The sequence below is a fragment of the Convolutriloba macropyga genome, chromosome 3, assembly GCF_964194025.1.
Source record: "Convolutriloba macropyga chromosome 3, txConMacr16.3, whole genome shotgun sequence".
Taxonomy (NCBI): domain Eukaryota; kingdom Metazoa; phylum Xenacoelomorpha; order Acoela; family Convolutidae; genus Convolutriloba; species Convolutriloba macropyga.
This window is the reverse complement of record NC_134470.1, coordinates 59696478-59719162: the sequence shown is the minus strand read 5'-3', so window position 1 is coordinate 59719162 and position 22685 is coordinate 59696478. Positions and strand designations below refer to the sequence as shown.

The following is a 22685-nucleotide window of genomic DNA, read 5'->3' as shown; positions in this document are numbered from 1 at the left end:
GTTGTATCTAAGCCAACAAAGAAACTAAAGATCACATCAGTGTCTCCCATCTGATGTGCCTGTAGTGCCATACACTCATTACTATCAATGTGGTATTAACTTACTTTTCACGTTCAGTATATTAGTAACTAAGCTACTGTTAACGTTCATTGTTCGACCACATAAGCCAACGTTCTAAAACAGAAAGCAATGTTGGAAAACAAAAGTCAAAAGTACAAGTCGTAAACAAACTGGCTTCAGCTAAAAAAAAATTCGGAATCCCAATACTCCTCTTCGAGTAGTAAAAAGGACCACAGGACTAAAATAATTGCCACAAACTTTGTTTGAGAGCAATTAAATGGGTTCTCAAAATTAATAAACTGACCATAGGCAGATTATTATAGCTGATTGAAATAATGGAAAATATAGAACGCAAAAAAATGCTTAAAAACGATTTCGATCTAAAATGAGCTTTTATTTCATTATGCACTTCATATCATTGAGTACAACATGAAAAAGCACGTCTAGTATAAATTAAAATTAAAAACTTTAGCATGTAGAGAGACACCTCTCTGCATTATAAGCTGATTCAAAATTGATATTTGCAATTGTTGGTGTGAATTCAATTATATAGGCAGCTACGTTTCTAATTTGAGCTACGTTTCTAATTCGAAGCAAAATAAACTAAAAACAATGGTACTTAGTATGTATCAATGTTATACATAAAGAAGGTAAATTTTGCAACAAGGCAATTAATCTTGCTCCTGATTAGTCTAAATTTCGTGAAAATGCTCCCAATAAAAAATCAAGAGCCACAATAAGCATTGAAACATTTTTGTGAAACGTTTCCTAGTATGTTCACAAATGTAAAAAAAGATCAAAACAGCTAAATATCGTCAAAACTAAAATGAAAAACTTATAACATGATCTGAAAAAGCTCACGGTCAAAGCATTTGACTCGTTTCAAAGGATTGTTTTCACAATAAAACACTGATGCGTAAATTGATAAATTGAACACTTAAAACTGATCACGTGGACTTAGACACTTTTTAAAGTTACCGATTTCTATTCGCGTTCAGTTGCTTTAGTCAGTTTGGCACAATATAGAGATCTGTACGGTAATAAAATGTTTTAGGATAAAATATATTTGAGAACTATCTAAAAACTAAGCCACTACAATGTCAGGGATATAAAATCACATAAAATGGATAGATAATAAGGGAAAGAAATATTTACAAAAATCTAATTTAAGTAAATTTTCAACAATGCTGGCATTTATAATTTTATCAATTCAAAATATAGTAGACGTCTACATAATTATTAGAATCATTCAGCACCGAACAACTACGCTAACAAATTGGACAAATGCGAATTGAGAAAGTCACTGCTTTAGCGCAAAATATTTTCCCCAGAAATTTAGACCAGCGATTATGAGGCATTGAACCATACCTCCGAAGGTTGACTTTTGATATTGAATTGTTAGATTTTCGGATGTGGTTATTTACTGCGCCATTAAAAAGTAATTGTATACTTTTTGTCTTAGACACACTCGCACCTTATTAGTTGTTTCAATTAAAAAAAGGCAGGCAGTAAACAATCTTTCAACAAAAGTTCCTCTTCGACTTGATAAAATGGTTTGCAGCACTCGACATTTTATTGGTAGAAGGGAGAAAATACAGATTAAAGGGAGCGTTCAAATAGGGAAAATAGGGAATAACTTTCGAGCAAAATTTTTCTGCTCATTATTTCTTAATTGGTGGTGCACAAATGGCGTTTGTTGAGCATTTGATTGCATGAAATGCCACTTGAATTCACTGCAAATCTCGCATGAAGCAAGTTTATAGAGTGTCATAAACTTGAAACGCAAGCGAAGTTTCAAAACCCCTCAATAAAAGTTCAGAACTCAAGTTCCAATCTTAAAAGATGCGGACAATTTCCGAAGACATGGGAAAATTTGGAAAACAAACATCGATAGGCAAAGCTGCATATTACTGCTTATTTTCATGCTGTGTGCTTATTGTACATTTGTTTGCGTTTCAACTTTACGCTGTAGTTTTCATAGTCAAAACACTATACGCAACATTCTTTTTCATCGCAAACACTAACAAACAATCACCACAAAGACAGGGACAAGTTTAACAAACACAAAGCGTAAAGAGAGACTTAGAGCGACTGTTTCCTTCTCTTCGTTAGAACATTGCCATTTATTGACATAATAATATTGACAATATTCACCCGGGAAAACGGAACGGTTCAAAACTTCAGCTGACTATTATATAATCTATGACGCAAGGAACAGAATATTTCGCTCATCTGAAGTATCAGACAAATTTCCCATGCTCTCAGTTCTCTGGTTGAGAGTGCCTCTAGACATTTGCGATTGTCGTCTTACTGTTTCACACATTTTGGCTCTCTCGTTTGTGTCGTCTATGATTAGCACCAATGGAATGGCCAGTAAGATTCCAGCTAACACGGCGTAATCCAGCCATGCGTCGCCTGAAACAGTTCCGTCAAAAATAAGTCAGGAAAAGTACACTGATCATGTGGGCATTAAAACTGGTTCACGTCGTTATGTACGTAAACAAGACATCAAGAAGGAGTTCTTCACATGTCCAAATAACAATTAAAAGCAACTCAGCTCGGAATTAAGTTATGATTGACCAAGTCTGACTAAATAAAATGGATGCTCGCTAATGTGCGATGACACCATGTCCCGATCCCGCTCATTCAAAATCTTGTTTCAATTGTCTACAAATTAAAACAGAGATAGACTGCCTTCAATGAATTAGTTCAAATGTTTACTGTTTAAACTTTGATGGCTTCCTAAAAATGACAAAGGTCTATACAAAAAAAGGGGTCAAACCAGTGAGTTCAAACTTCTTTATTTCACGACAATGAACATCCAAAAACACAAAAAAAAGACAGACACGCAAACAACTGATGAAGTAAAAAAAACACAATTTTATCACGTGAACGTATTACTAAAAGAAAAAAATCAAAATTGAGATCCAAAAATCAACATCTATCCCGTTTTCAAATTAAATCTCTATCTGCAATGTCTTTTCAGTAACAACCGGCCCCTATTTAAATTCGATTATATTTTAAACTTCAAATTTTGACTTAAAAAAGGGATGCGCAAGTTTAAAAAAAATGAACTCTGTACTCATTTAAATTGAGAATTCGAAATCAGATTAAATTCAAATGGAGGTTAACCATGCTATAATATAATCAAGGGGTAAGTCACGATTTAAGAAGATTATGTTTGCCCTCGGCACTTATCAAACGGTATCTGTAACTTCTTTTAAGTAACAAGCGGCCTGTATTTCGATAAGAATTTGAATTCGAAGTTTAGACTCATAAATGAGTGCGAATGTTAAAAAATGAACTCGGTACCCATCTATATATATCTAAATTGAGAATGCAAAATCAAATCAAATTCAAACGGAGGTTACTCATGCTACAAAATCAAAAGTAAATCTCGATTGAGAAAGATCATGTGGGCCCTTCGAACTTATCAAACTATTGCTCTAGCAAATTGGTTATCAATTCATATAAGCAGAGCAAAAAACAAAAAAATCCTGAAAAAAATCCGATTTAATTTGAAAATTACTTTGAGCTAAAATTTGAAAACTAAAACCTCGAAGTAAAATCCGAAAATTATAACCTCTAAACACCGGGGTTTGAGTATTAAGCAGCTAGGATATCTGTCTAATGGGAAAAATTCTCAAGCCGACAAAAACAATATTGAGGGGCAACTTTTTCAAACTATGGTTAAACTTTGAAACCAAGTTTAAAATCAATCACTATCTGATGGACGAAATAAGAAGTTTCCATTGTGCTTCCATACAAAGGCAGTTGGTCTCTTAAGCTTTTAGAACGAATGATAAGTCCAATTGTAAAAAACCTGAGTAAAAACAGTCAAAACCCAGAGTTCTCCAAATTTTTACGGAAATAAATGGGTCAATTTTGCATCGTGAAAAAGAAATTCAGATTAAGATATGCCTCATCAATGACTTATGACGTCAATGAATGCGATTAAACAGCGAGAAAAAAAACTGACATGAAAAACCGTCAGAACAAAATTCACTTAGATTCTTTGAAAAAACTATTGTTAAGTCAAGAAACAGATAAGCTATAAGCTCCAGTCTATCATAAGTTTCATTTATGTCACTACTACAATCAAAAACCTTTCATTACCCATAATGTAACAAACCTTAGAAAAGGAAAAACATTGCAATTCAAAATAAAAATTCACTAAAATTTCACTTAAACAATTTCAAATTAATCAAGGCCACAAATTTTGAACTGAGACCATTTTGTAGGTCCATATAGACATCGTTCGTACTCAAATGAGATCTGACATTATTGGGACTCAACAACACAAAAACAAAGAACAAAATTCAAACAGCTGACAGATTGTCAGAAAATAGCCTTAAAAGATTTGTAGATCTGTAGTCTCAAAAAATTCAGCCCAAATTAGAAACTTCTTTTTAAAAAAATGCTGATGTTACATTTTGATTAAGAATATTTTAACGTATTGCTGCTTCTATTAGCTGCCTTTATATATCCTTCAGTTAGAGTGACAAACGCTCATTTGATCTTATCTCTTTGAATTATAAAGAAAAGTCAATTTCAGAGTGAGGAAGTCATTTTTGAGAGGTAAGTCACATGTGACCAAAAATCTAATCACGCAAATGAAAAAAAAAACAATATCCGCTAACAGTTAAAAATGACGTCACGAACATAATTCAGTTGAAATTTCATGAATGAACAAAAAGCAGATTTGAAGTGGTGATTGTGACATCATATGGTCGTAACAACAATCCTGTTGACGAAATCAAACAACCAAGAGAGATACAATAATAGCGTGAGCTATCACTTCGCGCCTCTGAAAAAATTTTAATGAAAACTTTAGTGTCAAAGTCAACAAAACCATTACATGCCCACAAACCAATTCAGACAACTGCTCACATTCATCAGGATTAAGAAATACATCATATGTAGTATAATTCACCAGAAACTCAAGAGAAAAATCAAAGCAAAGTCATACGGCCGCAAAAACCAAAACAAGAAATGGCTCTAAAAACCAAAAGATCTAGATCGAAATCAAATCTAGATCGAAAGCCAGAATGATACAAAAAATTAGTCTTGCTATTGCTTCAGGGTTACTAAAACCAGTAAACGCTGAAAATCGTAAACGAATTGAGCAACATTCAACAATATGAAAAATTGAAAAAAATGTGGAAATCAGTGTGAAAAATGTGGAAATCAGGGTTTACAAAAACTTTAAACCTCGATAACTCGTCGAAAATGACAAAAATTTGAAAAGGTTGGTTGATTTTACACTCCACGTTTGACGTGATTTATAGTGATACCAGTCGCAACTCTACGATTAATAAATCGATTGGCCGAAATTGACTGAACAAGAAATTAGTTGAATTTCTACTCCCACAAAAGGGGTTGGAACAAAGATTAAAATGGATGCCATTTATACTGATATCAACGTCAGCTGTTGTTAAGTTCAGGGTACTAAGCACAAAGTACGATTAGCAGAATTTTGCATCTAATTTTGCAGCTGGATACAAAAATTATGGCTTCAGTGATCCAAAAGGATAATAGTTGGAAATAGTAGTAGTGAAATCTATAAAAATTATTACTGCAGAGGCAGAATACGACTCTTCGACAATTTTCCTGCTAATTGTTCAATCTTAAAGTCGAATGATAATATACGTTCTGTCCGGCGTCTATTACAATTAATCTAAACATAAACCGACTAATGTCGGAAGAATTGCTCTCGAATGACAGACGAGGCAACTTAATTCAGGGGCTGTGTAGCCTAGGTATTTTTTCTTTATTGGTGCAAAAATAGTTGAACACGCCGGAATTCGAACCATGGGCCTCCCGATCCCTCACCAAAAGCAAGGCCCACTTGGCTATCAAGCCCTTCATTTTACTATGCTGCAATCGAATTTATTTTAGCAACAAGCTTTACTTCAAAGTGAGAACAATAGAGATCACTAGAAAATGAACGAAAGCGTGAAGTCACTTGAGAAGCAAAGAATGTTCTAGAAGAAAAGCGCAGAAACGGCCCAGTAAAAAATTTGCATAAAAAGACCTTTACAATAATTACTACGAACTTCGTTCGATAGCGATTAAAAGGAAGGCAAAACAATACAGCCCTCAGATGACAATTGAGGGATATAGTAACGCCAAAACAATTCCGGGTCTTCCACATTTTAGCACACTTAGTCTCTCTATTAGTGGTCGTAGAACCGAAACAAATTCTATGCATAGCCAGAAAATTTCTGGAAAATAGCCACCGTTGACCAGTGACCAACGTTGGGATTGAGACAGTTATAAAAAAGAAATTGAAGACAGCCTAGTGTTCTATTCTAATTTGGTTCGTAGGTTCATTAGATTCAAAAAATTAGATAAATTCAGCCTCTAAACGGGACAAAAAGCTTAATAACAGCACCAGTTCGCAGTATACTCTATTGAGCTCTGATAACTCAATTCACTAAGTCGAAGTCTTTACACAAAGTCTTAGTGCTCGGGCTTTATTGGCTTATCCCAATTCTTTCGATTTTGCCTTTTGACCTTAAAAGTATTTGCATAAATCGGCTACATGAAATGTGATTTCCACTAATTTGAAATAGTGAGTGAAGTAAGTATCGAAATTGAACGCGAAAGCCTTATGTAGAACGAAAACGTGATCAAAAGGTAAAACGAATTGAAAACAGACCAGGACAAGCCTGTCCTAAGCTTCCAAAAACATCCGTCAATAAAACAGAAAATAAGACCCAAAACTGACATGGAATGGGATCGGAAAACAGTTTAGGGAATTTAATCAAAAAATAAAAACAAGCGAGAATGCGAACTTTTGCTCAAATACTTTCCTCAATAGTGAGACCTTTTGAGAACAAGGGAATTGACCAGGAACTCATTTTTCTCTCCCGAACCTTGAAAAGGAGGTAACTTTATTGAGCTAGATAAAAACGACTTCCTTGATTCTAGCAAACATCTAACTACCAATGGGCAAAGATTTTAAGATTGAACGGACGTAGCACCCTACCTTTTAAATCCGTTTTCATCGAGTCAACTAATTTAGTTTCTACGTTTGTAAGGATTGCAAATTCTTTTCCAATTCTCTCAGAAGTTGAAGTATTGCTGAAACAAATGAGGGAGCAGCTGTCACTGTACTCCAGTCGTAAATTTATGCTCTTTTCATATAACTAGTACAAGTTCATGGCAAAACTTTAGTGGGCACTTTACTACAACCTTGAAAAACTATAGTCCGATCACTATCCCTCCCGGCTTTCTTTTGTATTTGAAAAAGTATCTTTGATGACCTTGGGTATTTAAATATCACGTACTCTTAGTATGCCCACAAAATAATTTGAGAATCTCGACAGTAATTTGGTGAGTAGTTTAACTGGACTTCTCCAAGGCTCTCCATACAGTGAAAAAATACGTATTAATGGGTTGGCTGTCTTCAGTTGGACTAAAAGTTGATCGGACCTTATCTTACTAACAGAACTGAAAGTTTAGATCGATGGTTTTCTGTCTGAATGCAAGTCTATTGCAAACGGCGTTCGCTAAGTGAGCGTTTTTGGTCCTCTCCTCTTTTTTAAATTATATAGATAAGAAGCTGATATTGTCTAATACCGCAACTTGCAACAAAAGTTGAAGTGCTCGACACGAAACATCCTCTGAACTTTGCAGCAAGATTGTGACCGTCTTTCACAATGGTGCAGGCACAAAAGCATGGCGTTCAATCTAACTAAATGCACATTTCAGGATCTCTCAGAAAACAACACTGGCAGCCTTTTGACAATTATGAGCCACTCAGAAGTTGAATCAGGATCCGATCTTGCATTACATTTATCAAAAACCTTCACATGGGATAATCGAATACGTTGTAAACTGCTGAAGTCGCGGCAGATTTTAAACTAACTGCGACACTCAAACCCCTATTGCCTTTCTAATAAGCTAAACTTCACCCTGTTCGCGTACGTGATGTCCTCACTCTAAGCTTCTCTAGCCTGGCATGTTGACATCATCCATTTGCAACTTAAAGATGTTTCATTGGAAGGCAACAAGAGTGTTTTGGTCATAGTGACTACAAAATTGTTTGTCCCTTTAAACGGGGCTAACTATTGCTTACCAACTTAAAGATCGTAATATGAAGCTGGTCAACAATAGGCAATTGTTGAATTCCCTTCTGTCAATGTTTTAGCATTGTTCAACCTAACAGATCTCTTCTCATTGCCCGAACCGTTCATCTCGCAGTCAAATGATGTGCCATTATGCTCTATACAAAGTCGTACTTAAACCGCATTCAAACTGTTGTAAATGATTTTGTAACTGTTGTAAACGTCAGTAATTTTGATATACTCTTCCTTCATTGAACTAAGAAAAGAAATGCGCAAACTTTTCAGTCACTCGGGAGACATGAACATGTCGCTATTTTATGTGTAACCCAATATTTATTGATTTGAAGTTTTTCTCAGCATTATGTACAAATCTCAAAGTGTTTATTCTCAACTCCAAATAGATTTCAAAAATCATCAAAATATGTGAACACATCTTAAATAAAACATGGGCGCAAGAAATCCGGAAAACTTAAATCTACAAAAACCGCTCAATCTTTTTTCAGAGTTAGTAGTTAATTGATGAATAAATAAGCCCTTTTTAGCAGTCTTAATCACTTAGTCAGCCTTTTCGTGCGGAAACCAAATTCGCAGACTACGATTGAAAGCTATAGCAAGTCTTATCAAGTAAAGTAGTTTCGATTTTTTCAGTCTCTGCTTTTTTCTTTAACTTTTTCGACGACTACCACAGACTCATTACTTGAAGGCAATCTTATGTCTTTCGTTATAATTGATTTCCAATGCAGTGCTTTGTTTATCTAAGAAACTAAACTTTTAGCAGACACTATTGCCGGCTTTTTAGTATTTCAGGCATAGTATTTCGACAAAGTATTTCAGGCTCAAACGTCATGATAAGCGAAATCCACACAACCGAAGGCCAGTCATGGATTTTAACGAATGACAATGATACTATTTATATTATTAATTTCATTTATACAATCATCAATATCATCACTATAACTATACTTGTATTACCAAGAATTCTATTATCAAGAATAAGATAATAACGTTTTTCTTTTTTCAGAGCTCTTTAGCATCCCCAGACGTTCAGATTTTTGATGAAGGCCAATTTAATTTGAGCAACAGAAGAAATCTATTCTAACAAATGGTTGTTCAAATTTTTATCAGCAATAAAAAAATATTGAAAATTGGCGAGCATTCAAAAGATCAGAGAAGTTTAAACCTTGAGAATCTCATATCAGTTATCTCAAGAGAACTGCGTACTACTATTCTATAGCATTTTCATGAAAAAAGACTAACCAAAATTTAATGCCTTCTTCAAATCAATAAACATAACCGCCTAACGACGGACGAATTGCTCTCAAACGATTGGCGAGGGGTTGGTTTTAGCAGACGCGAGCTAAGGCTTAGGGAGACTATCATTACAACCCCAAGAAAAATCGGTCAAGGGAACAATCGCATAAAAAAGACCAGAGGAATTCGTTTGAGAGCAATTAATAATGTTACAAAATTTGTTTGAGGTCAAATAGTGCCGTGCAACTGTTGCCTTTCTCTAATACGAAAACTATAATATTTTCCGGAAAAATCTTATACTTTTCATACCAGCTGATTTGCTTCTCTCGTAATCCCACCCTCGCAATTTAAAAGTGACGCAAAAAAATTAAATGTTTATAACCGTTTTCGCTTCTGACTTCAAAATGCTTTAAAAATTGCGCATTTTTTTAGTTTTTAAGAACATTTATTCGCAAACAATTCGTTGACGCGACCAATTTTTGAAGACGCCTGACTTCGCAAAGCTCATTTTGAGCAGGAAAAATTTGTAGTAAACCTATAGCTGAACTTACCAAGGTGAGGGATAGACATGAACGCCAAGATCAAACTTCCAAAAATGTTCTGAATCAGCACCAGCATAGATCCAATGAGCTCCTCTGAAATGGGAAACAAGATGTCCGATCCCATTTCGAACACCAACGGCACACTGCTAGCTGAACAGATTCCCGTGGAAACGACCGCAATAAAGACAATTGTTTTATTTGCAACTTCGGGCAAACTCAAAGCCTTCACAACCAGAACAAAAACAAAGAAAGATATAAATCCCAGAGTCAAAAGAAGCAGCAACATTTTCTTGACCGGGTTATACTTTCGCAACCGGTCTGTTAAATTAGCTACAATAATCCCGCCCAGTGCACCAGCTAAAGTGGTTGAAAAGCCAATCCAGCCAGCTAATACTTGACTGAAACCTTTAGGCTGCAGATCTACGTCTAAAATTGATAAGTACGAGTTGAAGAACCCGCTAAATAGTCCATAAACAAAAGCTAGGCACCAAAACTTGGATTTTTTAACAATCTTTTTAACACTGGGTAGTAGATAGTCTCTTTTGCTAAAGGAAACCTCAGAGGGCGGTTTGGGAGGTGCGGAAGGAAAATAGCCCACCACTAAAACAAACAAAGTGACTCCATAGATAGCTTGATAGAGAATATATCGCCAGATTTGGTCTTTCAAGTCGTCTTTGGACGGTCCAGGGTCTACGGTGACTGTGTTATTTGGGTCGGTGCTAGCATTGGCCATGGTGATAGGTTGCACTTCGTCAACTAGAAGAGGTCCAATCAGGAATGAAAGAGCGAGACCAATTTGCTGTGTACCAGTGGAACAGGCTGTCGCAGTACGTCTTTCTGCTTCAGGAAACCTAAAACATGTAATCTGTCAGCTTTTTGTATCAGCAGTAAATTCACGCAATTATGCGATTACTAAGTCCGGTAATATACGAGTACGAGCAGGAATGTCGAATTATCCTGTGCAATAATTCGACAGTCCAATAAAACCATCCAATAAGAGATCGGAAATGAAATTGGGCATAAAATGTAAAAAAGTACGCATAATTTAAGCACGTACACCAATAAAGCTCATTCGAGTACTATTTTTTCTAGTATGGTTATTATTAATGGTTCCACTCTGCCGTTTATCATCCTTGTGTCAATCCATTAATGTATCATGGGTCAAAACGCACTGGTTTAATATGCATTTAAAGCACCCATGTTCGGTTGATCTTTCTCGTACGACTTCCCTCATGCTTAAGTGCCATCAGAAGAAACTATATCAGTAATCATTAGGCTGAAACCATATAAGATTATCTCACAAAAACGCCTCAAAACAGCAACTAGTCCAAGCAAAAACAATGCAAAAAAGACACACACGTTTGCAATAATTGCCTCAAACTTCATTCGAGAGCAATCAAACAATATTAGAACCAATATTTGTAAAACGGAAATATGCAATTGCATTGGGATATCAAACAACTACATTAGTCGACCTGGTGGGAGACTGTATCTCAGCTCCTTTTCGAGCACAACATAAATTATGTCAGATATAATAGACATCAACGATAGAATAGCACCAAAAAGATACTCATTGCAAGTATTCGAAATGGCTCAACTCCCATAATAGCTTCCACAAACATAAAAACCAGCCAATAATTTCCGTCTCAAATTGTGATATTTCACCAAAACTAACCTCCTATAATTTTTAAAAAAAAGATCAAATTATTACCATTTAAGAGAAAGCATCGCTGACGCTGCCATTGGTAACACACCACCGATTCCATTGAGAAACTCTCCCAAGTCCTGGATCAAGTTGTTCAAGGTTTGGTTGTCCGTAAATATCAAGCGAATAGAAGCACCCACAGCAATGCTAGCCGCGGTTATTAACAGCGCCAATCTGAGACCAAATTTGTCAATAATTAGCACGAATAAAGGAGGAAGCAGAATCAAGGTAACCAATCCCAAGTTGACAAGCAGCGATATTTGACTAGTTTGCCAATTAAAAGTATATTTCGCTGTATTTTGTATAGGACCCCAAGTATTCCATATTTCGAAGTTTGCGAAACCCACCCCACACCAAAGAGCTAAGATGTACCAGCGTCGTTTGAACGTTTTTGTACCGGAGAACAAACCGGTTCGTTCGTCCGATGACAAGTTAGGCGTTAATGGTACTTCAGAATCGGCATCGAAGCCATAATGATTGTCATTCTTCATTTCAGTGGATGGATCCAACAAAGAATCGTCGCTGCTGTTGTCACTGCAACTACTATGTCCAGAATTGTCCTCGGTGTGTTGCGTGTAAATAGTCATTGTAACACTATTCAAATAATTCACCAACAAGTTAAAGGTCGACAAGAGAAATATATAGAAGTAAGGGTATGAATAGTCAAAATATGAAGTTTTGCAAAATTTAAGGTCCAAATTCACACGTGATCAAGATACAATACGTTGTCTCACAATGATCAAAGAATATAAATTGGGTTTGGCGATTGATTGAGATTTGCGTATGAATACTTTAACCGATTTCAGCATTTTGCAGATTGGTTTGAAATATCATCTAACATTTGTCAATAACTTTGTTACAATTGCATGGACTCCCAGCTACGAAGGTATTGCCCTAATTGCGCCTTATGTGACAATAGTTTGTTTGGCAATTTGTTCAAGTAAGTAATTAAATAAGAGTAAGTATGTGTTGTTCTCTTAAGTCAGATTTGGTCAACAACAACAACCATGAAAATTGCAACAAACATACACCATCTAATTGCATGGCCAAAAGTCCAGAGTGTGAATTACACTAATTATTTCGGATTGTTTGGGATGAAATAGGTGACTGAAAGGCGTAGCACCACTCAGACAATATTGTAACCTGAAAAACAATCAAACCGTTGAACTCTCAGTAACGAACGTCCGTACATTTATTTCCGAACATAGATAAACGACGGAATTAGTAAAAAAAATGATTTTCTTTTTCGCTTTTATTTTTATTAGAAAATTTGAATATTGTGTTTTGCGATAGAGCTCTAACATCGAAAAGTGTGGGCTCCCAATGTTAACAAGCTTTATTTAAATTCAATAAATTTCTGTAAATTCAATGAGTTTGTGTATACTTTCGTGTGAGTTGATGACAAAAAATACCATATCACAAAAAAACCATTAAATACAGGCAAAATTCGAAAACTCAATTAAAATTTGTGCGAAAATGTCGAAACCGTAAGCTAACGTTTGCAGCGAATAGCTTACGGTTTCGAAATTTTTCTCGCAAATTGTATTTAGGTTTTCGATTTTCCTGTATTTAATGTTCATTTGTAGTTGTATGACATATTCTAACTAATGGCAGGTCTCAATGGCTTTGTAAGGCGGTATAATTATATTCAATTGAAAGCTGATGATTTTCATGACTTTGAATTTAGTTGTTTTTCAAAAAATATTGAAGTAATATTGTGATTTTTCCTTTGTTTTTTTTTGTTAACTAGTAATATAGTTGCATTAATGGCAACTACAGCCACTTTCTGGTGAAGCAAACAAAAATGAGTATGGTTTTGTGTTTTAATCGATGCTTTCATGACTGATATTGAGTTTTCATTTAAAAAAAGTTTTTTGATACTGATCAATATGTGGTTCTTTGCTGTTCTTCCGCATAGCCCCTTTAAAAGCAGTCCTTATTGATGCTTAAATCAGACCCAGGTGAACATATGTAAACTTTTCAGTTAATGGCGGATATTTTCAATGGCTTCAACACTTCGTAAACGTTGTGATTCTTGAGTCCCGACTGTTATTATTTTCATTGTTTTCGTACGTCTAATCTTTTCTTCGGTTTCTTATCAAATTGTTGTCTTGCGCCTTAGTTTCACTAATGACGGGTGCCTTAGTCCCATTAATGAGAGGTGCCATTGGCTTCCTAAAGAGTTAAATGAGAACAAATCATTTAAAAATAAATTGCAAGCTATGGTTGTTATGGCTGCTCAAGTCATTTGGTTTTAAAAGACTGACCGGAATTTTGAACTTTGCTTTCTTATTCTCTTGTGCCCCTTCTGCTTTTAATTGAAGTACAATAATTTGTTCAGTTTGGGTTTTATCTCTGATGTGATTTTGACCTTGTTCCCCCTGCCTTTTTATTAGAAAAAAATAGCATCGAGCTGTGCCGATAATTGACTTTTTTGTTGTTTCATTTTGTTTGTCTTGTCTCTTCGTTTCAATTGTGGCAGGTATCATTTTTCCACCAATTCAGCATTATTTATCTCATTTAGTGGCTGGAGTTTATAACGATATTTTTACTCATACAGCATTGTTTTTGAACAGAATTTAAGCGCAACATTATATGCAAACGCATATTACCTACCCCATGTTTGTTTTCTCACTCATTATGAGAGAGGGATGACAAAAAATTCATGCCCTAAATATGCTAGATTTTCTGCCTCATTCACTGCGGAAAATTTCACTTTAATAATTCGAGTTCGAAGGTTGAAAAATGTGTGAATAGATCTGAATAGACGGAACATAAGAAATTGTACAGAGCTTCAGCAGTTCTGAAAATTAGACTCAAGTTTATATACTTTATCCTTGTTTCAATCACAGCAGATCAAAGAAATGCAGTCTATGTTCACTTATTGTACGACAACAAAAAAGTCAAACAAAATTGACTTACGTCGGAAGAACTATTTCGAACGACTAGTGGGAGCTAATCTATTGCAGCCTTTTTCAGTCCGGGGGAGGGGAGGAGTGGGGTAAGCAAGAGGAGAGGGAGGATAGGTAGCCTGGAGTAGCTGGGATTAAGAACTTAACTAAGGGGCCTCAAAATATCTCCATAGAGGTTATTAAATACAGCTATTAAAAATTAAAGTGAGAAGTAATAAGTTGAGAAATGACGCCAATTTCGCCGCAATTTTCATTTGACTTTTGGTGGTTAACTGCCTTCAATTGAGTTCTGCTGCCTAAAATTGCGAATGAGGGAGTAATATAGATCACGCAAAGGACGCAAAAGTCACCCGAGAAGTCAAAACTCTCCAAGCAAAAACATTTGCATAAAAAAGACAAAATTACAATAATTGCTTCAAACTGCTTCCGAGAACAATCAAACATTACTTCAATAGCCATCGCTTTGCCAATTTAGAAAAAGACGAGCAACAAAAAAGGCGCTGGATAAAATAATTGGCCGAATAGTTTTGGAATTTTGTCTCGTAAGCAATCAGATGTATAGTGCAACTGATGCCCAAAAAACAAAAACTCAACTGAATATTGTCGGGCGAAATGCTCTCAAACAACTAGCGAGCGGTTGGCTTCACGACTATCGAAGCGTTTGCTTCGTCAGTAGCTAGCTGGTCGAAAGCTTAAGCTTAATTGAGACGGGTGAATGTGGGCGTAATACAAAAAACTTATAAATTTCGTGGGCTAAACTTCGTTTGAGATCAATCAAACAAGGCAATTTGGCCTTTTGAAAAGACCCAGTATGACCCTATAAGGATAACTATAAACTATGCAGGGCAATTTCCCCGCTTTTTGCAAACCATGTTATCGTTATCAGTAACCTATTAGGGACCTTACAAACGTGTCAATTTTGTAACCAAATAACGCATTAATCAACATTAATGAAACATTGCTGGGACTGTTAAAAACAAGACGGCACAAACTAAAATCTTCTTTATCTAGCTAAAAACTACATAATTGTACCTAGTTTTACAAATACTGCTTATAATATTAGCTTTTTTAAGCACCGGTTACAATAGAAAGGCACGTCATATTAAGTGGACGCTGATGCATAGTTTTTTTTTCCAAATACAAAACTCAAATACATTATCTGTCTGCAAAATATACAAAGATCAATGTTGCACAGATCATATGAGAAATATTACTCTCATAACCAAATATTCAGATAGAAAGTAGATCATCTACAGAAGACGTCAGCAAGTGCAAAACTAGAATTCCGCAGATAGACGACGGTTTCTGTCATCAAGCATAAAAACGACAGGAAAAGATGCGATTAAACCTCCCATTACAGCGTAGTCAACCCAATTTGTTCCGACTCCGGGCACCAGCATAACCAACAGGAATGTCAGTCCGCAAGTATTCTGAACCAAAACCAACATTGATCCAATAACTTCCTCGGGTATTGGATAAAGAATGTCAGCTCCAATTTCAAATATCAAAGGCACTGTGCTCGATGACGCACATCCAGTGAGAATGATCAAAACGTACACAATTGTGCGTATTGCCTCTGGTGAAAGGTCTACTTCAACTATACTTTTGGCAATTAGAATGAACCATCCGTAAGAGAGAAAACCCACAATCAAAAGCGCTAACAGGAGTTTCTTTATAGGGTTATATGCTCTCAACAGATCAGCTAAAGCCGCAACAGCTACACTGCAAGAAGCGCCTATTATAGTAGTCGCAAACCCTAGCCAACCAGACCAAAATTGCGTGAACTGAAGTTTTGGGTTTGCCTCTAAGTCAATCGCGATTACTGCCAGGTACGAATTGAACAAACCACTGAAAAAACCGTACACAAAGGCAAGAATCCAGAAACGACTTTGGCGTACGATCAGACGAATAGAGTAACCGAAGAAATGTCGACCGCTTATTGAAAGATTGGATGGCGGCAGAGGTGGTCTGGCTGGAAAGTACGCCACAATACATGCCGAAAGCAAAGTAACGATTGCAAACTGAATTCTTAGGTAGAATTGGATTTCATTCCAGTAATACTCGATCGACTTGATTCCAACATCATTGCTTGAAACAGTTGAAGAGGCATTGTAGGAGTCTGAGAGTATAGGTTCTTCTACAAGCAACGGTCCGAGAAGAAAAGACATGGCCAATCCAATCTGCTGGCTTCCCGAAGCTAAAGAAGTTGCAAATCTCCGTTCACTTGGAGGGAACCATGTAATTGACAACAAGCTAGCACCAGCCATCGGAATTATACCTCCAGTTCCTGTACAAAATTGACTAATGTTAATCATTATTGTATTCAATCGACCATACTTCCACGGAACAACGCGGATCAGAGCACCAATAAACATCCACGTCACGGTGACAAGCTCCGATTTGCGCAGCCCTTTTTTCTTCAAAAGCGCAGCGTAAAACGGCGGAAACGCTATCAGCGTGATCAAACCCCAATCTGCAAGCAGTGATATAATTCCGTTATTCCAACCGTACACATACTTCGCCGTTCGCTGAATAGGATCCCAGGTGTTCCAAGATATATAATTTGACAGACCAACAGAGCAGTAAATGAATAAAATATACCATCTTCTTTTATACACTCTACATATCAAGCCACGGGCATCAAGTTCGTCCTGGTCATAACCATTTTGTGAGCTTTGCGGAGTGTAATCGGTTTTATATGCGACATGTCTATCACTGTCGCCATCCGAAATCAATCCATCACTCTCATTCCGCGAATCATTCATTACCACCTATAAAATTCTAGATTTGAATTTTAAAATAGAGCGTGACACTATGTTTAAGCACCATCGAACGTGTCAAAATTACTTTCTGGGATTGCCCGAAGAAGGCATACAGTTTAACACATGAGAAATTTGTTCTCAGAAGAGCAGCATAATAGGATGAAACTGCTATTATTTTTTTAATTAGTCGCGTGACTTACTATTCCACTTTCAGCAAGGATTTATACACCACACTTTCACGTGCCATATTTTTAAAAAATAATATAGTATGTAATGGCAAGCGTTCTGTAAATGGGGGAGCTTAGCATACATTGGGCGCAAAAACGGAAAAGATCCCAAATTTTTTTTTTAAAAAAAGGAAAATTTAGAAATGCTCCTCCCCAACACTTGGTGAATATTGGCTGGTCCGGGGCCCTCCCAGCACTACGTCTTCATAAAGCATTTTGTATTGATAAAAACTATCAATAAAATGATTATATATAAACATCAGCTGAGGATGAAAAACAACAGACAGACAGCTTTAGAAATTTGCCAAAATTTAAAGCATATTTGAAAACTGTGAAATATTTTGACTGGATTTTGTAGTTAGATATCCTTTTTTGATGAGAGCATACGTAAGTATCAATACCACCGAACAACAGACATGGCAAATTAGACTAACTTTTATTTTATTATTAAAAAAACAAATTGAAAAGTGTATGATCCACCCAATGGATGGAACGGTGAGCTCTCACTACGAAACAGCACAGTATCGTATACAAATTTAACACAAAAACGCATTGCAAACTTACATGTGTTAAAAAGCTAAGTCAATTATAAAACAATGTACAGGCGTTTTCGCTATATCTAGCATCATCAGGTAAAATGCAACTAAATTACTCTGATAGATTATTGAGATCATTTTACAGCATTTGGGCGTCTTCTGATGAACTAATTTGTCGAAAAGCTTTCGCGTAATCGGCGAATAGATACAAAATCTGAGGAGATTGTTCGCGGCATTGAGTTGATATAGAGAACACACAAATAAAGCCCTAAGACAGAACCATGCTGAACTTCTCTTCTCACAATACCAACAAAGTTCATCAATAGTAACTTAATTTCTATCCAGTAGGAGATTTCAAATGCATTTTAACGCATTGCCAGGACCTCATATTGATTAAACATCTGCGAGGTCTTTGGTGAGGCACTGTGACAATTTCATTCCTGAAATCAACTGCGGGTGTCTACTAGTCAATGACTAAGAAGTGGTATTAGTTTTCTTTTTTTGTTGAAACAAGTAAATTGAAAATATAACCCGGGGGTTAAATATTACAAGTTTAAAAATATATATACAATGTTAATGTTTAACATTAGTACAATGTTAAAAATCAAAATTAGTGGTTCCGTTTTTTAAAGGTAAAAATAACTTTTGAAGCCACCAACGTTCCTTTCCAACGGTACAAGTTTGAATTGTTGGAGCAGAAGCTGTCTTAACATGCGTTTAAATTTTGAGCGTGATCTGATAGTCCGGACTTCACGCGGAAAGTTATTCCATTTTTGGATGCTGCTTTTTTGTAATGATCGACTGCTCGACCTTAGGAGAATTAGCTGATCAGTTCTGTTGTTTTTTCTTACTAAGACATTACCACTCAGAGAAAAACTCTCAGTGCCATCTGATTTCAATAATGAAATATCATTCCTAAGTTTTGAAACGCTCATCTGGCTTATTAAAAGCTCTGCAGGCAAAGTGTTAGATTTTACTAAGAGATCTGTAGATCTCTCAAACTTTTTTCTCATATAGCAAACTTTAATTCCCCAATTGATTTGTCGATTAATTCGCTGCATTGCAGAGAATTTCAAGTTTTGAAAAAATAGAGCACTGAACGTTAAATGAGAAAGGACTAGGGATTTGAATAGCATCAATCGTGCTTTCAGAGGTAACCGATAACGTATAAGATATATGGATCTAATCGCTGTGGCCATATTTGACAGGACTTTGTTGAGTTTTACATGAAAATTTAATTTAGAATCAATCATTATACCCAAGTATCTGCAGTGACTATGTGGCTTAATTTCTTGTCCCCGATAAACTATTGGATTAAAATTTTCATTTTCTTTCGAGACGCAAAGAATTTCAGTTTTACCGGTATTCATGTTTAATTTGTCTTCCTTTAGATAATTATCCGTTTTCTCCAGTATTTCAGAAACAGATTTTCCCAGTTCGCTGACAATGTCTCTGCTAAAATGGAAACATGTGTCATCAGCAAATTGAATCATGTCGAAGTTTCCTTGTACCTTTTCTCGAAAATCATTAATGTAGAGAAGAAAAACTAGTGGCCCTAAAACGGTTCCCTGTGGAACACCATGATTTGTTTCCAACCATTGTGAGTAAACGTCATTTATCTTAACACACTGCTGTCTGTTTTTAGGAAATGAAGCAAATAAATCAACTGACTTTCTGAAAAACCGTAAGCTTCAATCTTTTTGAGAAAAATTTTGTGCGATATTGAATTAACTGCTTTAGCTAGATCGATAAAAACGGCAACTGAAGTTTTTAAGTTATCATAGTTTTCTTGCAATGCTTCGATTAAGTATAAAACAGCATCTGTAGAAGACTTATGTTTTTGAAATCCAAACTGTGTACCGTTCAAGATTTTTTCTTTTTGCATAAATTCCTTAACCTGATTGAGAAGTATACGCTCAAAGAGTTTTGCAAACATTGGAGTAATTGAGATTATAATTGCTGACTATTTTATTTCCGTTTTAACGCATTGCCAGGACCTCATATTGATTAAACATCTGTGAGGTCTTTGGTGAGGCACTGTGACAATTTCATTTCTGAAATCAACTGCGGGTGTCTACTAGTCAATGACTTTAAGAAGTGGTATTAGTTTTCGAGCATAAAACCAATTTGACTGTTGCTGACTATTTTATTTCCGTTTATGTGCGTCATTAAATGGCGTCGAGCAAACTATTCAATCACTTGGCAACATATTGCTGTCAGGTTGATTGTTCGGTAGTTGTTGACAAGCCGTATATCCATATTTATGTTTCGTTGAAATGTGGGCCCTTTTCTATCCTTATTGTAGATCACCAGTTCTTCGCGACCCTTTGAAAGCTTCCCAAAGAAATTCTTTTATTCGGGACCTACACTCCTTGAGAATTATTGCTGGTCTACTGCACTAGCCTGCATGACGTCAAAATCGGACAACACATCGCATACCTCTTGGTTTTGCCATTTGATGTAATCTGATATAATATGAGTTGAGTGAATACTACTGTTTTGGATTTAAACCCTCCCTGCCGAACATCTACAAACTCAAAACTATGTAAAAAAGAGCACGTGCGCCTGGGAGCGCAAATACCGACTGCAATCCTATCAAAGACATAAAGCCATTTCTATGAAAGTCCGGAACAATTAGTATAAGTAATCTACCTATAGTCAACAAACTCTGCCACCAAAAATTGGTGACATTGAAAGGAACCACGGTCCATCGATCTTGGATAATATAACAACTGAAAAGAAATTTGATGTGTCTGGAAGAAAATCAGAGTTTCCCGATTTTTGGTATATGAATTGTAAAAATCTTAATTACAATGAGCAATTGTCTTGTTTTTTGAAACTCTTGATGAAACTTTGTTCTTGTTAACAAACAAGATATGAAAAAAGAACAAAACGGCCAATCCGGAGTTTTTCTATGCAGTAGTAATCGCAGTAGTAAAGTGACCTGTAAAAAATCGTAAAATGGTGCCATAACAACAATATGCAACTCAATGAAAGCAAATGTCACATCCTGCCGATTAAAGTAAACGAAAAAACTGGCACTCCTTTATACTTAACTCTAAAACTCTCTCAAATAAAAGCGAGCAAAAAGATCTAGGTATAATTATGGCTACTAAGTTATCATGGAAAGCGAATATAAAGAAACGTTGTAGCAAAGCCTGGAAAGCGTTTTATTTCCTAAAACGAAACATATCAAACCTTGCATCGCAAACAACAAAACTCAATGCATATGTCGGCTACGTTATACCAGTCATAAGTTATGCCTCACAAGCATGGTTCGCGAATAAGACCGAAAGCAAAGACATCGAGCGGATTCAAAGAAAAACAACGTCGTGGATAATCAGTAACTGGGAAATTAGTTACAAGCAAAGACTGACCACACTGAAGTTGCTGCCATTGTCATATTACTTTGAATTGCATGATCTATTAATGCTCATCTCACTGCTTAAATGATCTTACAATATAAAAATACCCATTAAAACAAACAATAATGAAGGGTTGTTAAGCACACGTCAAAACGAGCTAATAACAATTAATAAAACAAGAACAAGGAAGGCTGATGAAAACTTCTGGACAAGAACCAGTTATTTACTAAATATAATACGAAAAGTAGGGAACGTCGATCTCGATCAAATTGATAAGAAATATTTAACAAAAATATACTGGAACTACTTCTCCAAAAGTTATTCGGAAGTCAACTTATGTTCCTGGGCTTTCAACTGCAGCTGTGGACATTGTAACCCGGTGCAGAAGCTCAACTCAGTCGTTATATGAAAGGTGCAAACCCATGTGGAAAGACCCACAGAAGCCTAAACTCTCTCTCTCTCTCTCTCTCTTTGTTAACCAAGTAAGATCGTCACTTTTTAGCGCACAGAGAAGCAGAGGGGTGGGTATTCGGGCTCACAAATAGTTTGTAAGAACACATATTTGAACTTGAGCGTTTTTAGGAAATGAACAAAAATAATACTGACCTTGAATTATTCAACACAAAAGCGATTTCAAAAATTAACAGTTTTCAGCTATAATAACGGCGAACTATTTTTTTTTATTTATTAGAACGGATGAATAAGCAAATATTGAGTCTGGTCAGGAATGAATTATAGATCTACCACCAAGATCTCACGCACTTAATAAAAGATTAGAAAAACCAAATTAGGAACTAATGGTATCAAGTTAAAAGATTTTCCAAAAACTATTCCCAGAAAGGCACTATTCAAGTGAAGATAATTTTTTTGGGTAAAAAGACTAAATTATCTATGTATAGATAATCAGTGTATATAAATATATATATATATATATATATATATATATATAATATATATATATATATATATATATATATATATATATATATTTTATATATATTTATAAATATGCGGCTCAATTTGGCCTCCTTTTTAATAAAACAATTCGAGAAGTAAAAATATCAATGTTGCATTCAACTTGGTTCGCTATTTGGAAACAAAGAGTGAGTTAACAGATCTTGGTCGTTGAGTAGAAAACCGTAATTTTTGTTGATTTTAATAATTCTAGGTAAGCATGATTTTCGTTAAAAAAATTTAGAAAATTTGCAACTATTCTTTTACGCTCTCTGGAATTTTTTCTTGTAAAAGGCACA

The 22685-nt window shown here is 35.7% G+C and overlaps 3 protein-coding genes across 3 annotated transcripts in view; all 3 read right to left on the bottom strand.

The window, feature by feature from the left end:
* Window positions 1–22685, bottom strand: part of LOC142337176 (26S proteasome non-ATPase regulatory subunit 8-like) — a 136163-nt gene that overhangs the window by 25760 nt on the left and 87718 nt on the right. The window lies entirely within an intron of this gene.
* Window positions 1109–12796, bottom strand: LOC142336326 (solute carrier family 49 member 4 homolog). The gene is made up of 3 exons (XM_075385075.1): window positions 11637–12796; window positions 9935–10776; window positions 1109–2475 (listed from the first exon to the last, which is right to left on the bottom strand). Exons 1-3 carry the CDS (start codon window positions 12215–12217, stop codon window positions 2261–2263), a joined length of 1638 nt encoding a protein of 545 aa, XP_075241190.1. The 5' UTR covers window positions 12218–12796; the 3' UTR covers window positions 1109–2260.
* LOC142337175 (solute carrier family 49 member 4 homolog) lies at window positions 15527–17344 on the bottom strand. Its single transcript, XM_075386282.1, has one exon. It carries the CDS (start codon window positions 17305–17307, stop codon window positions 15820–15822), a length of 1488 nt encoding a protein of 495 aa, XP_075242397.1. The 5' UTR covers window positions 17308–17344; the 3' UTR covers window positions 15527–15819.

Coding starts and splice junctions, on each gene's coding strand:
- LOC142336326 (XM_075385075.1), bottom strand. CDS start 12,217: ATGACTATTTACACGCAACACACCGAGGACAATTCTGGACATAGTAGT. Junction 10,777..11,636: donor GCGATGCTTTCTCTTAAATG/GTAATAATTTGA, acceptor TACATGTTTTAG/GTTTCCTGAAGCAGAAAGAC. Junction 2,476..9,934: donor CATGTCTATCCCTCACCTTG/GTAAGTTCAGCT, acceptor GAACTGTTTCAG/GCGACGCATGGCTGGATTAC.
- LOC142337175 (XM_075386282.1), bottom strand. CDS start 17,307: ATGAATGATTCGCGGAATGAGAGTGATGGATTGATTTCGGATGGCGAC.